Raw genomic sequence first — 13,976 nt, forward strand, 5'->3', positions numbered from 1 at the left:
CAAGGTAAGTATGCACTACCCACTATAATATAACTCCAGCCCTAAGCACTTTTTTGTTTTTGTTTGTTTGCTTGGGGGGAGGTCACACCCAGTGCTGTTCAGGGCTTACTCCTGGCTCTGTGCTGAGGTTCACTCCTGGTAGGACTCAGGGGACCACATGAGTAGTGCTCAGGGGACCAACCGGGTAAACAAACCCGGTTTGTTCATGTACAAGGCAAGCACCCTAACCACTGTACTATCACTCTGTTCCCCATTAGCTATACAGTTGACTGCCATTACCTGAATTAACTAATAAAAGAAGCTACAGTATGCTTTTAACCATATTGGTCCAGAACTTAACTCCCCAATGCTTCAGATTTAACATATAGTATGTTAAAATGAAATAAACATTGATAACAAGTAAAAAAGTAATTAAGCTCAAGACTCAAACTTCTTGTCTGTGAAATGAAAATATAGTTTACTTTGCTCTCACTTCACAGTTGAGGATTGCAATGCAAACAAGATCATCAGATAAAAATTATTTTTAAAAAAAACTATTAAAATAGAGGAAGCCAGGTTCAAAAGGCATAGGATTTGCACATGGGAGTCCAACGTTTGATCTTTGCTAGCACTGGGTCCCCCAAACACTGCCATTAGTATTCCCCATCACCAAAAAAAATGCAATAGAGGCAGTACAAAAATGTGGTAAAGAGTAGAACCAGTTTAGGTGTTCAAATCCCAGTGGTCTCTTAGCCATGTGTCTTAGCACATATTACTTAACTTCTTCAGACCTTATTTTCTTCATTTCTAAAGTATTCATGTGTGTGTGCGTGTGTATAGCATCTACCTGATGAATAGTCTCAAGATTAATTTCTGTGAAATGCTTATCACAAGATAAAATTTTTGAAGGGCTAGCTCATTCATAATACTATTCTTCTATATAAGATTTTAAATACTGTTCTATCTAGTATGATAAATGAAAGTACCCATTTCTGGTGTATATAAAACAGATTAAAAGAAAACTGCTGGGAACTGGAGAGATAGCACAGCGGGTAGGGTGTTTGCCTTGCACTCGGCCAACCCAGGTTCGATTCCCAGCATCCCATATGGTCCACTGAGCACCGCCAGGAGTAATTCCTGAGCGCAAAGCCAGGAATAACCCCTATGCATCGCCGGGTGTGACCCAAAAAGCGAAATAAATAAATAAATAAATAAATAGAAAGAAAACTGCTTTAGGGGCTGGAGTGATAGCACAGCGGGTAGGGTGTTTGCCTTGCACTCGGCCAACCCAGGTTTGAGTCCCAGCATCCTATATGGTCCCCTGAGCACTGCCAGGAGTAATTTCTGAGTGCAGAGCCAGGAGTAACCCCTGAGTATCGCCAGGTGTGACCAAAAAGGGAAAAAAAAAATCAACATTATAAGTAACTCAGTTCCACAAAAAAGTCCCAGTATATGCATTAGTATAATATAATAGAAACAAATTGTGACTTTTAGTATTCTGGATACAGTAATCAAAATACAGAAACATGAACAGTAAGTGTAGAGCACCTTTTTCAAATGTCATTGGTATTTGGAACCACTGCTACATGTCTGAACTCACAATACCGCCACAAATTATTTCATAAGTACAGCTAACAAATACTAACCATTCCGACTGCATCTTGATCAAAAGGATTCCATTCTACATTTTCAGGATATCTTGCAAGGACCTTAGATTTGAAAGTTCGTCTCAATGGTGTCTGCTCAAAATTTTCCCCTACAAGAAAAAAAAATTTTTTTTCTACAAAGTCCCTTTAAATCATGGGGCTATGCAAAGTCTGAGTTTGGTAGTCCAGCAAGGTACAGAACGAAGGCAAAGGGGTTAGTATGCCAACCATCTAAGAACAGGAAAAGCATTGCAGTTATTAAATCAGTAAAAAAAGCTAAGAAAGTTTTAGCACGATAAATAATGAACACTTCTAGCTATTTGTTTTCTTCAAAATGAAATTAAATGTAATGGTTAATTTTCCTAGGACAGAGGGCAGAAAGGACAAAAAATAATAAACAATTTATTCATTTTTTTCCCTGAAAGTCACATTTAGTTAGCTCGAAGTCTACTAACAACATTATAGAAGCACAATTTATTTTAAATGTAGAATGAAGTATGCACTTCTATGATCTCATCAGAAATACAGACATTCGAGACATGTAGAAAGGAGATTATAAATAAAACAAATGAGCTATTCTGTGAAGTCAGAATCACTTCAAAGTTTTTTAATCACTTGAAATTTTTTTTATTCTGCTCTTTTCCCCTTCCCTCTCCAAAAAGTACTAGAACATACAAAAGAACATTAAAGTGAAAAAGAAAACGAAAGAACCCACCACCTAGAGGGATACAAATGTGAAAAATCTGGTTTTAAATAAAAGGCACAGAAAAGTTAAAAGGCTAAAGAGTACAAAATGCCACTGGAAAGACATATAAGAACCACCAGAAAGCTTTAAGTGTGCTCAGTTTTAGTTTTACCTTCAGTTGTACTCGAAATGAAAGGGCTGCCACCATCCCTGGCTTTAGAAGCCTGTATGTACTGGCATAACGCTATATGATAAATGAAATAACAGAGTATTACAATAAAGCAGTATTATTCAAAGTTCCTGACCATGACACCAGTATGAAACATATATCATGAAGCAATAAATAAAATGTGTTTATATACACTTACCTAAAACAAAAAATTCACATTTACCTTCACTATATGTGGTACTTTTCAGTACTTCTCATAATTTCTGCTCTATCATTTAAATAAAACTGTGCTAACTGCAGAGCTACTAATGATTAAAATTCATTAAGCTTGAAAACATTACAATATAGTATAAAGAGCTCAATAGCTATTAACTAACTATAAAACCACTTTTATCTGAAAGTATAATGGCCAGATATTACTTTTTTGTGTGTTTGTAGGGGGAGAGCACATCTAGCAATGTTAGATTTGTAGGGGCCACTCTTGCAGGTACTCTCGGGACCATATATATAATGCTGGGAACTGGCATTATCCCTTGTACTATCTATCGAAACCAAAATATTACTTTGCTTTGCTTTTTGTTTGTTTGGTGGGGTTGGGGAGGTGTACATCCAGTGATGCTCAAGGTTATTCCTAGCTCTGCACTCAGGAATTACACCTGGTGGTTCTCAAAAAATCATATGAAACGCCAGGAATCTAACTCTGATCAGCCTCATGCAAAGCAAAACCTCTACCCACTGTACTAATGCTCTGACCCAATATTGCTTCTCTTAAGATACTAAAGGGTAGGGGAAAAATTCAATGTACATATTTCAAATAAATACAGTAGCTATCATAGAAAAATATGTGATTTTTTTGCCATTATTATAAAATATGAAATTTTTCTATGATAGCTGCATAAGGAAACATAATCAAGAACAATTTCATTGAATACTATTCCAATTTACTGAGTAACCCATATTATATAAGGACTAAGTTTGGAAGGACAGAGATAAACCAATTGAAGTAGCTATCCTCAAGCACCTTACTGTAAAAAACATTTTAAAAAAAGAAAAAAAAACACAAATAACCATTTCCCCCCCCCCCACAAATAACCATTTCTGAGGGACATTATTAGCTAGGAGTTTCCAGATCTTCAGTTTATGTATGCCTTCAGACTTCCTGATATCTCAAAATTGTCCAGCCTTTGGCTGGACCCCAACAACTTAGGATCAAGTTTACCAAGAAATTAAACAGCCAAAAGTTAGGTATGTGGGAGCCACACTCACAAACAACCTCTGGCTCAGCTATACAACCTCATTTATTAGCCTTATTTCAGAGACCCATAAATCTTGAAAGAGATCAAAAACCACAGTTAGAGCCAGCAGCACAGCGCACTGCAGGCGAGAGGGCATGCCCTGCAGGGCATACGCCAATAGTTTATTTCTCTGGAAAAGAGAAAAAACAAGGGCCATGATCCAGAGATACACAAAAAAAATCTCTGAACTGAGCAGCTCGCTGCACAGATGCCTCTGGACTTTAATTCACTGGGGTGCCTCAGACTGGGGGTGGGGTGGGGATGGTGGTGGGGTAGGTGTCATCCCTCCACCAGGCCCCTAAAGGCCCCAGCGGCCACTAACTTCCAAAACTCAATGAGAAGTTCAGGTATGCAGGCTCAGTGACCGCAAACTCCAGGCCTCAAGGGATAGGGGATGGGCCGGTCCTTCTCATTCCCCTGTCTCCATGGGACTCTAGAGGTTATGCCCACAAACTGCCTCTGGCTGCTACTTAAGCTTCTTGGAGGCCATGATCCAGAGACACACAAAAGAATCTCCGAACAGAGCAGCTCACTGCAAAGATTTCTCCAGACCCTAATCATCTGGAATTTTGGAGTTCCAGGAGCACGTGGCTGCTCTTGTGGCTGCGCAACATCTTATGCTATTCATAACAAGCAATACAAAAGAGAGTATGGGGGAGATTGTCTGCCATAGAGGCAGGGGGAGGGGTGAAATGGGGGGTGATACTAGGGTTCTTGGTGGTGGAAGATGTGCACTGGTGGAGGGTTGGGTGATTGATCATTGTATGACTGAAACTCAAACAGGAAAGCTTTAAAACACAGTGAATAATAATAATAATAATAATAATAATAATAATAATAATGAAGAAGAAGAAGGAAGAAGAAGGAAGAAGAAAGAAGGAAGAAGAAAGAAGGAAGAAGGAAGAAAGAAGAAGGAGGAGGAGAAGGAGGAGAAGGAGAAGAAGAAGAAGAAGAAGAAGAAGAAGAAGAAGAAGAAGAAGAAGAAGAAGAAGAAGAAGAAGAAGAAGAAGAGGAGGAGGAGGAGGAGGAGGAGGAGGAGGAGGAGGAGGAGGAGGAGGAGGAGGAGGAGGAGAAGGAGGAGGAGGAGGAGGAGGAGGAGGAGCAGCAGCAGCAGCAGCAAGAACAAGAAGAACAAGAACAAGAACATTCTAAATAAAAAAAGAAGATGCATATTTGGGGCTATATATATAGCAGAGTGGGTAAGGCACTTGCCTGGCACATGGCCAACCCAGATTCAATCCCCAGCATCTTATAGTTCCCCAAATACTGCCAGGAGTAATTCCAGAACGCAGAGCAGGAGTAACTCCTAAGCATCATCAGGTGAGGTCCACAAACCAAAAAGAAAAGAAAAAAGAAGAAGAAAACGCATTCTCCACCAACACAGGATGGGGATAAATCTACTCTAAGTCAGTGTTTCCAAAAGAATTAATACCAGCACTGGAACTATTAGTGGGGGAGATGGTTGATAGTAGTCTAGAAAGTAATTAGGAAATGTTTTCTGTTTATTCACTTAAACAAGGTAGATATCCATAGGGAGCCCTGAATAATTTATTTTTCTGAAAAGGAGACAACAGAACAAATAAGTTTAGGAACCTCTATTCTAAATTATCCCAGAGGTATCTCAACTATATAAAATTCATTACTACAAAACCAGCCTTTGCAAGACATATTAAAGGGTCTCATAAAATGTGCCCTCAGCCCAGATAAATCCAGAACTGCTGAGCGCGAAACGGACCATCTGCTCCTAAAGACTTTGATTCCAGAGGTCTTCTAACCCATTGTGGCACCCAGAGCGGCTTCTTTCAGCAATGCACTGGGACTGTGAGCTGGGCTATGCAATTTCTGGCAGAATTTTCCCTGGACTTTATACAGAATTCCGAAACCAAAACTTAACATCTCTTAATTGTCAGCAATGTGCAACGGTTCCTTTTTAGCAGGTCTGACTTTGGGGGGAAACTCCAAACAGTAAGTGAGTTTTTTGTTGAAATATTGAAGGTAACCAAAGTAGCAGCCATTTCTCTAGACTGTGAACTAAGCCATAGCCCCACGTCGGCCAAGAAGAGGAAATATCCCTCTTTCCCGGTTGTTTCCCATTTTCGGGGAGAAATGTGGCGTGGTGTCCACCATATTATGAGGCGCAGGAAGGGGGATGAGAAGAAAAAAAAAGGAAAAGGAAAAAAAAGAGTTATGTACTTGGAGCAGTGGGACTACATATCTCTTCATTCTAAGCAATGGAAAACTAATTATCAAATGCTTCCTTGGTAGTAGGGCTGTCTTTCTTGGGGGAAACTCCAACAACAATAGTGAGTTTTGTGTAGAAAAATGGAATATAATCAAGGTAAAGAGAAAATGAAGCGAAATTCATCAGTTACGTAGTTGGGGGTGAGGGTGGGGGCGGGAAGTATACTGGGGTTTTTGGTGGTGGAATATGGGCACTGGTGAAGGGATAGGTGTTTGAATATTGTATAACTGAGACATAAGCCTGAGAACTTTGTAACCTTCCACATGGTGATTCAATAAAATAAAAAATTTAAAAAAAGGTCTCATAAAATGAAAAGCAATTTAAAGCAATTTCACCTAGAAGTAAAAGAAACCAAATATACACAATTCAGAGAAAGGAGAAGGTGAGTAGAACTGCAGCCAACTAAAATGAATGTAAACTCAATTTACCCAATAATAGGTTACAAGATAGAACTTGATGTATAAACCTAAGAACAATCTTAAAAGAAAATTATGGGGAAAAAATTAGAAACTAGAGATGATAAAGGTGCAAAAATGTGTGCCACCATCATAAATGGTTTTGGAGTATTTGGTTTTGGTTTTGGGGCCACACACAGCAATGCTCAGGGGTTACTACTTCTGGCTCTGTGCTCAGAAATTACTCCTGGTGAGATAAATTCGGAGCTGCTGAGCGTGAAATGGACCCTCTGCGCCTAAAGACTTTGATTCCAGAGACCTAACACATTCGGGCATCCAGCGCAGCTTCTAATAGCAATGCACTGGGACTGTGAACTGGGCTACAACTCCGTACTGCCCGGGGTGGATCTTTCCTCCCCGTCCTGTCTTCCTGCACGGAAAATGGCGGCGGCAGCAGCATCCACATGGCAGGAGCCATCTTCTAAGACTCCTAACCCAGAGGTATACGATTTTTACACTTGGGGCTCTTAGGGAATCATGGGAAGTGGGTGTAACCAGCACGCCCTCGGCCCAGATAAATTCGGAGCTGCTGAGAGTGAAACGGACCCTCTGCGCCTAAAGACTTTGATTCCAGAGTCTTCTAACCCATTGTGGCACCCAGAGCGGCTTCTTTCAGCAATGCACTGGGACTGTGAGCTGGGCTATGCAATTTCTGGCAGAATTTTCCCTGGACTTTATACAGAAATCCAAAACCGCGCGGCCGCGACTTAACATCTCCTAATTGTCAGCAATGTGAAACGATTCCTTCTTAATAGGTCTTACTTGGGGGGGAATCTCCAAATAATAACAATGAGTTTTTGTTGAAATATTGAAGGTTATTAAAGTAGCAGCCATTTCTCTGGACTGTGAACTAAGCAACAGCCTCACGCCAGCCGAGAAGGAGAAATATCCCTCTTTCCCGGTTGTTTCCCATTTTCAGGGAGAAACACGGAGTGGTGTCTACCATACTATGAGGCGCGGGAATGAGGATGAGGGGGGGGGGGAAGGAAAAGGAAAAAGGAAAAAAAAAAGAGTTATGTACTTGGAGAGGTGGGGCTACATATCTCTTCATTCTCAGCAATGGAAAACTAATTATCAAATGCTTCCTTGGTAGTAGGGCTGTCTTTCTTGGGGGAAACTCCAACAACAATAGTGAGTTTTGTGTAGAAATATGGAACGTAATCAAGGTAAAGAGAAAATGAAGTGAAATTCATCAGTTATACAGTTGGGGATGGGGGGGACGGGGGCGGGGGGGTATACTGGGGTTTTTGGTGGTGGAATATGGGCACTGGTGAAGGGATGGGTGTTTGAATATTGTATAACTGAGACATAAACCTGAGAACTTTGTAACTTTCCACATGGTGATTCAATAAAAATATTTTTTAAAAAAATTACTCCTGGTGAGCTCAGGGAACTATATGGGATGCTGGACATCAAACCAAGGTTGATTGTGTGCAAGGCAAACACATTACCCTCTGAACTACTGCTTTGGCCCCCATCATCATAAAAGTTAACACTATTATAACCATATTACCTAAACTATAATACTTTTTAATAATTTTTCTTTTGGTTTTTGGGCCATACCTAGAAGTGCTCAGGGCTTACACCTGGCTCTATGCTCAGGAATCACTTCTAGTGGACTCAGTGACCATACGGGATGCTAGGCATAGAATCTAGATTGTCCACATGCAAGGTAAGCACCCTACCTGCTGTACTATCATTCTGGCCCCTACTTTTTAAATAATTATTTTTATTTAACTTTAAAATTTAGGAAAAAAAAAACAATAAAATTTAGGAAAGGTGGGGACAGAGCGATAGTACACCAGGCAGGGCATTTGCCTTGCAGGCGGACTACCTAGGTTCAATCCCCAGCACCATACATGGTCCCCCAAGTGCACCAGGTATGATCCATTAGTGCAGAGCTAGTAGTAAGCTCTGAGTATTACCAGATGTGCCCCCCCCCAAAAAAAATAGTAATTTAAATCAAGGACCAAGGAGACAGCTTAAAGGGCTGAAGCATGTGACTTGTGTGCCCAGGGCCCTGGTTAAATCTCAGTACAACAAAGCCACTGAACATTGCCAGATAAAGCCCTGGCTGCTCCCAGTATTCCCCCAAAGACCTCCACCAAGAATGAAACTTTCTGCTGCCAACATGAACCACATTTTAGCTTTCAAGATAAACACAGGCTTCAAATTAAAGGCTGAAAAATAACCCTTCGGGCAAATGGTAATTTATAAGATAAGTAGAAGTATATTTACATCAGATAACACATACTTCCAAGCTTAATAAGGTAATTAAAACAGGGCTGGGGCAACAACTCAAAGGGTTAGAGCACATGCTTTGCATGCAAAAGGTCCAGGTTCAATCTCCAGTCCTTACAGGTATCTCTGAGCACCTAAGGAATAACCCGCAAGCAACAACCTGAAAGTAAGTCCCTCAGCACTGCCTAGTGTGCTGCAAAAACATAAGGAACAACAACAACAACAACAAAAAAGATAATGATTAAAGACTTAGTACAACAAAGAGATCCAAGGGACCAAAGAGAATACAAGGATTAAGGGCCTTGCCTATGCAACTAACCCCAAATCAATCCCCAGCACCAAACACAGTTCCCAAGCACTTCCAAGAATAACCCCTGAGGGGCTGGAGAGATAGCACAGCGGGTAGGGCGTTTGCCTTGCACGCGGCCGACCCGGGTTCAAATCCCAGCATCCCATATGGTCCCCTGAGCACGGCCAGGGGTAATTCCTGAGTGCAGAGCCAGGATTAACCCCTGTGCATCGCCAGGTGTGACCCAAAAAAAAAAAAAAAAAGCAAAAAAAAAAAAAAAAAAAAAGAATAACCCCTGAGCAGGACTGGGTGTAAGGGTTTTTAACACGCCACTTAAACTAGGAGCAGATTAACCAAACAGAATAAGAAAGTAACAGTGATGGAGAGATAGTACAGGAGTTAAGGTACTTACTTTGATTGTAACCTTAAGCACAGAGCAGGGAGTAGCCCCTGAGCATTAACAAGTATGGCCCAAAACTGACCCTCTCAAATAAATATCACTGATCTAGAACAATGACCTAGGACAAAAAGGTTTAATGAACATTTATAGACATTTCACTCCAAAAACAGTAGCATCTACTTTTTTTTAAGGTTAACACAGAATTATTTCAAATATAGGATTATATGCTACTGGGCTGGACTGATAGCACAGCAGGTAGGGCATTTGCTTTGCACGTGGCTGACCCAGGTTCAATCCTCAGCATCCCATATGGTCCCCCTAGCGCCACCAGGAGTAATTCCTGAGTGCAGAGCCAGAAGTAACCCCTGTGCATTGCCGGGTGTGACCCAAAAAGCCCCCCCCCATAACAAAAAAGATTATATGCTGGAATGCAAAAACAATTACTAATAAATATTCAAATACAAAAATAATATCAAATATTTTACTAGTTATACTATAAAACTATATTCAACTACAAAAAAGAAAAACAAACTTCAAGCACATGGAGAGTAAATATGCCTCTCAGTAACCACTGGGTTAATGAGAAAATTAAGGCAGAGGTTAAAAAATGCCTCTAGCCCTTTGAGCCATTTCCTGTCCCTGATTTTTTGGTTTGTTTTATTTATTTTAGACCACATCTGATGGTGGCAGGGGCTACTCCCAGCTCAGAATTCCAGGGATCATGTACTGCTAAAGAACAAACCCTGGCTTCCTACATGCAAGCATGCACTCTGAGCCCAGTGAGTAATTTCTCCAGTCTCTTGGGTGTTTGTTTGTTTTTAAGAATATGAGAACAGGGGCTGGAGTAATAGTACAGCAGGTAGAGTATTTGCCCTGCACACGGCCTACCTGGGTTTGATCCCGGCATCCCACATCCCGGAGCCCACCGGAGGTGACCCTGAACACTGCCGAGTATGGTCCAAATCCACCCTCCCCACACAACAAAATAAGAATATGAGAACAGACTAAAGTTTTAGTAAAGTTCATAGACAAAGAGGTAGTACAGCAGGTAAGGTAACTGCCTTCCAATTTCCATGTAGCCAAAACAGGTTTGATACCTGGCACTACAAATGGCCCTAGAGGCTTGCAAGGAATCATCTAAGTCTTTTCCAAATTTCTTTAAAAAGTATACTCAGACTTAAAAAAATAATAATAATAAAATGTGTGTGTATTGCAGGGGGCGGAGGGGGGAGGAGGGAGGCAGGGCAGAAATCAAAGCATTTTAATCACGGGTTTGAGGATAGGATCTTCAGGGAAGGATCAAAAGCTGAAGTCTACAGCTGGCAAGAATCTCTGCAGCAGAGCAGTAGCAGAAAGAAAGAAATAAAAATAATTATGAGTTCAATCCTGGTCACCAAAGCGGCATACTGACAATGGAAGCATGGAAGGAGATTTGGAAAAACAGAGAAAGAGAAAGATAGAAAGAGAAGTCCATTGAAGGGTTCTATTGTTCATTTGGTACCCATTGGTCTTCAGCCTGCCCTTTCTTCCTCTATAAACATCCCTTCTGGGGCCAGAGAGACATAGTAACCCGGAGAGGGCCCTTGCCTTGAATGAGTTTGGTCCCAGCATCCCATAAAGTTCCTCCAAACACCGCCAGGAGTAATTCTTGAGGGCAGAGCCAGGAATAAGCCCCTGAGCTCCCCCCTCCCAAAAGGGGGTGGGGACTGATAAATATTGAATGGGATGTAAAGTAGAAGGCAACCAATCTCGGTTAAGAAGATACAAATACATCACATGTCCTTCTCTCGAGGAAGGGAGCAACATGACCCCTTGCCATTACCATGCTGCCAGACTTCAAGACAGGCTGTTTTACTCAGAGTGCCCCAGAGGGGAGGCAAGTGAGACTCCCTTCCCTGCTCCAAGAGACCAGCCCTGGAAGCTGAAAACCTTCAGAATTGAACCTTGCCAATACTCACGGCCACTCTCCACACACTCGAGCCGAGCCTCACCCACTCGTAAATTTTATCTTGGATAAAAGTGCAGCCGCACAACACTTTGCAGCTGCACAGCACTTCATAGGACACACCCTACCCATAGTCCAAGAGTACCACACCATACTTGATAGGATTCAAAGTAGGAGGCAACCAACCTTGGAGGGAAATATTATATTATTTTGGTTTTGGGGCAGAGATTGTGGTTTGGGATAGAAACACCCGAATTATGGTGGTAGGAAGGTATAAAGGTGGTGGGATTGGTGTTTGAATATTAAATGTAAACAAATATTGTGACCTACTTTATAAAATTAAATTTTTTTTAATTTAAAAAAAATTTTAAAAAAAGAAAATATAAATACACATAAGGCCTAACCTGTAACAACATGTTAGTAATCTCGTCTACAAGAGTTTAATGGCTCTATAGTGAGCTGCAACAATATTCACACACTTTCTTCAAAGGAAATATTTTTTGATCATTTTAGTGAGTTATTTAGAACAAACAATATAAAATAAATTATTCAGGGCCTGTTATAGGGACAGGCTTGAAGGGTGGCTGGGAAATTTGGAAATAATGGTGATAGGAAGGGGCAATGGTGATGGGACTGGTGTTGGAATACTTAATGTAATAAATCATCATGAACAGAACAACTTCTTAACATACATATATACATATATAAATAAATTGGGGGGTGGGGGTGGGGGGAATGATAGTACAGCAGGTAGGGGCCTTGCTTTACATGCAACAGACCCAGGTTCAATCAGCATGCTATATGGTCCCCCATGCCTTTCAAAGCAATCCCTGAGTACTAAGCCAGGCATAAGCCCTGAGCACCACCAGGTGTGGGCCAAATACCAAACAAAACAAACAAACAAAAAACTCTTCTGGTGATTATTTAAACAAGATAGTCCCAATAGCCTGCTTGCTGCCAATAAGGGAGAAGGAAGAAAAGAGAAATAAAAGGAAGAGGAAGAGGGAGGAAAAGGGAAGGAGGAGGTGGTGGGGGAGGGGAGGAGAAAGAGAAAGGCCAAAAATTGCATGCTGAGGCTGCAATTTACAACAGGTAAAGTTCCTGCCTTACACACAGCTGACCCAGGTTCAATACCAGGTACCACATATGGTCCTTCTATGCAACACTAGGAGTGATCCCTAAGCATAGAGAGCAAGGAGTAAGACCTGAGTGAGCACAGCTGGGTTTGGGGTATAGTCCAAACAAACAAAAAGAAAACTGAATGCTGGGGAAGCTGTAATACCAACTCTATGTTAGATTCTTAGTCAAGTTCCCTTCCTAACTCAGTAACTTTCAGTGAATTAGAACAACAAGAACGACACAAATCAAAACTATGATCAATTTTTAATTCAAAGGCACCTGCCTCAAAAACTAATAATGGTAACAGAAAAGTTATTAAATATGGGGGCTGGAGTGATAACACAACACATAGGGCCTCGCCTTGCATGTGGCCAACCCAGGTTTGAACCCCAGCACCTCATATGGCCCCCCAAGCCAGCCAGGAGTAAACCCTGAGCATAGAACCAGGAGTAAGCCCTGAGTACCACCAGGTATGACCCAAAAACAAACCCCCCCAAAAAAGTTATTAAATTTTGGGAGTGAGGGAGAAGAGTTAGGGCCACAATAGTGACTGTCAGGGACTACCCCTGGATCCGTGCTCCACAATGTCTGGGGACCATGCAATTTCAGATCAACCTGGGGCTCCAGCATGCAGAGCATGCACTCCAGCCCTTTGAGCTCATTTTCTTAGATATCTCCCTAATACCAGGTTACTGCATTTATAATGAATTCTCACAAATTTTCAGGTTTTGTTCACCAGAAGATGATATTAAGAATTTTCACCTTCTGGGGCTGGAGTGATAGTAGTGACAGGTAGGATGTCTGCCTTGTATGCAGTCAACCCAGGTTCGATTTCCAGCATCCCATAAGGTCTCCTAAGCACCACCATGAGTAATTCCCAAGTACAGAGCCAGAAGTAACCCTAGAGCATCCCCCACTCCCTGCAAAAATAATAATTTTCAACCTTCTTTTAGTAAATAAGTACCACTTCAAATCATCTCATTTTTTGATTGCTTCTTTCAACTTATTTTTCTGAAACTCTTTTCCAGCAAATTTCATCTCTCAAAATACATTTAGCAATCTATACTAAAGAAGACTGGCAAAATCAGCAAGCAGCTGGTTATAGCAGCAACAGAGCACTACAGCTATGGAAAGCTAGATTCAGAGCTTTCAGTAACACCTGCAAAGAGCCCACCCTTGGCAACCCTGCATTTACTGTACACAAAGTAATTAAACAGCAAGCAGCTGACAAAATGATCTGTCTACATTCTAAAATTCTCAGAATGTATTTTTAAACTGCATTCAATTCTAAGAGAAGATAACTATTTCTTCCTCCCAAGCTCTTCATTTTCAGTTGTCATTTGCTTGTGTCTTCCTTACTACACTAAAAAAGCCACACACACACACACACACACACACACACACATCATGGCAGGGTAGTTACCACTGTTCTATATAAAAGCCTGTAGAGAAACATGTTTTCCTATGATAGCTATAAGGTATCCCTAAGACATGACAAATTTGGGCTGTTG

General features: G+C 41.2%; 1 protein-coding gene across 5 annotated transcripts in view; it reads right to left on the reverse strand.

The window, feature by feature from the left end:
* Positions 1 to 13,976, reverse strand: part of DENND5A (DENN domain containing 5A) — a 105,713-nt gene that overhangs the window by 62,495 nt on the left and 29,242 nt on the right. For 3 of the 5 annotated variants that reach the window (XM_055141909.1, XM_055141908.1, XM_055141912.1), the window contains exons 2-3: positions 2,483 to 2,554; positions 1,626 to 1,735 (exon numbers count right to left, since the gene is read on the reverse strand). The exons of 1 other annotated variant lie outside the window; for it this stretch is intronic. In XM_055141909.1, coding sequence (XP_054997884.1) covers positions 1,626 to 1,735; positions 2,483 to 2,554 — 182 coding nt within the window. The remainder of the gene's footprint in view (positions 1 to 1,625; positions 1,736 to 2,482; positions 2,555 to 13,976) is intronic. One more of the 5 variants, XM_055141910.1, reaches the window with a different exon arrangement.

The sequence above is a fragment of the Sorex araneus genome, chromosome 6 (assembly GCF_027595985.1).
Source record: "Sorex araneus isolate mSorAra2 chromosome 6, mSorAra2.pri, whole genome shotgun sequence".
NCBI classification, from domain to species: domain Eukaryota; kingdom Metazoa; phylum Chordata; class Mammalia; order Eulipotyphla; family Soricidae; genus Sorex; species Sorex araneus.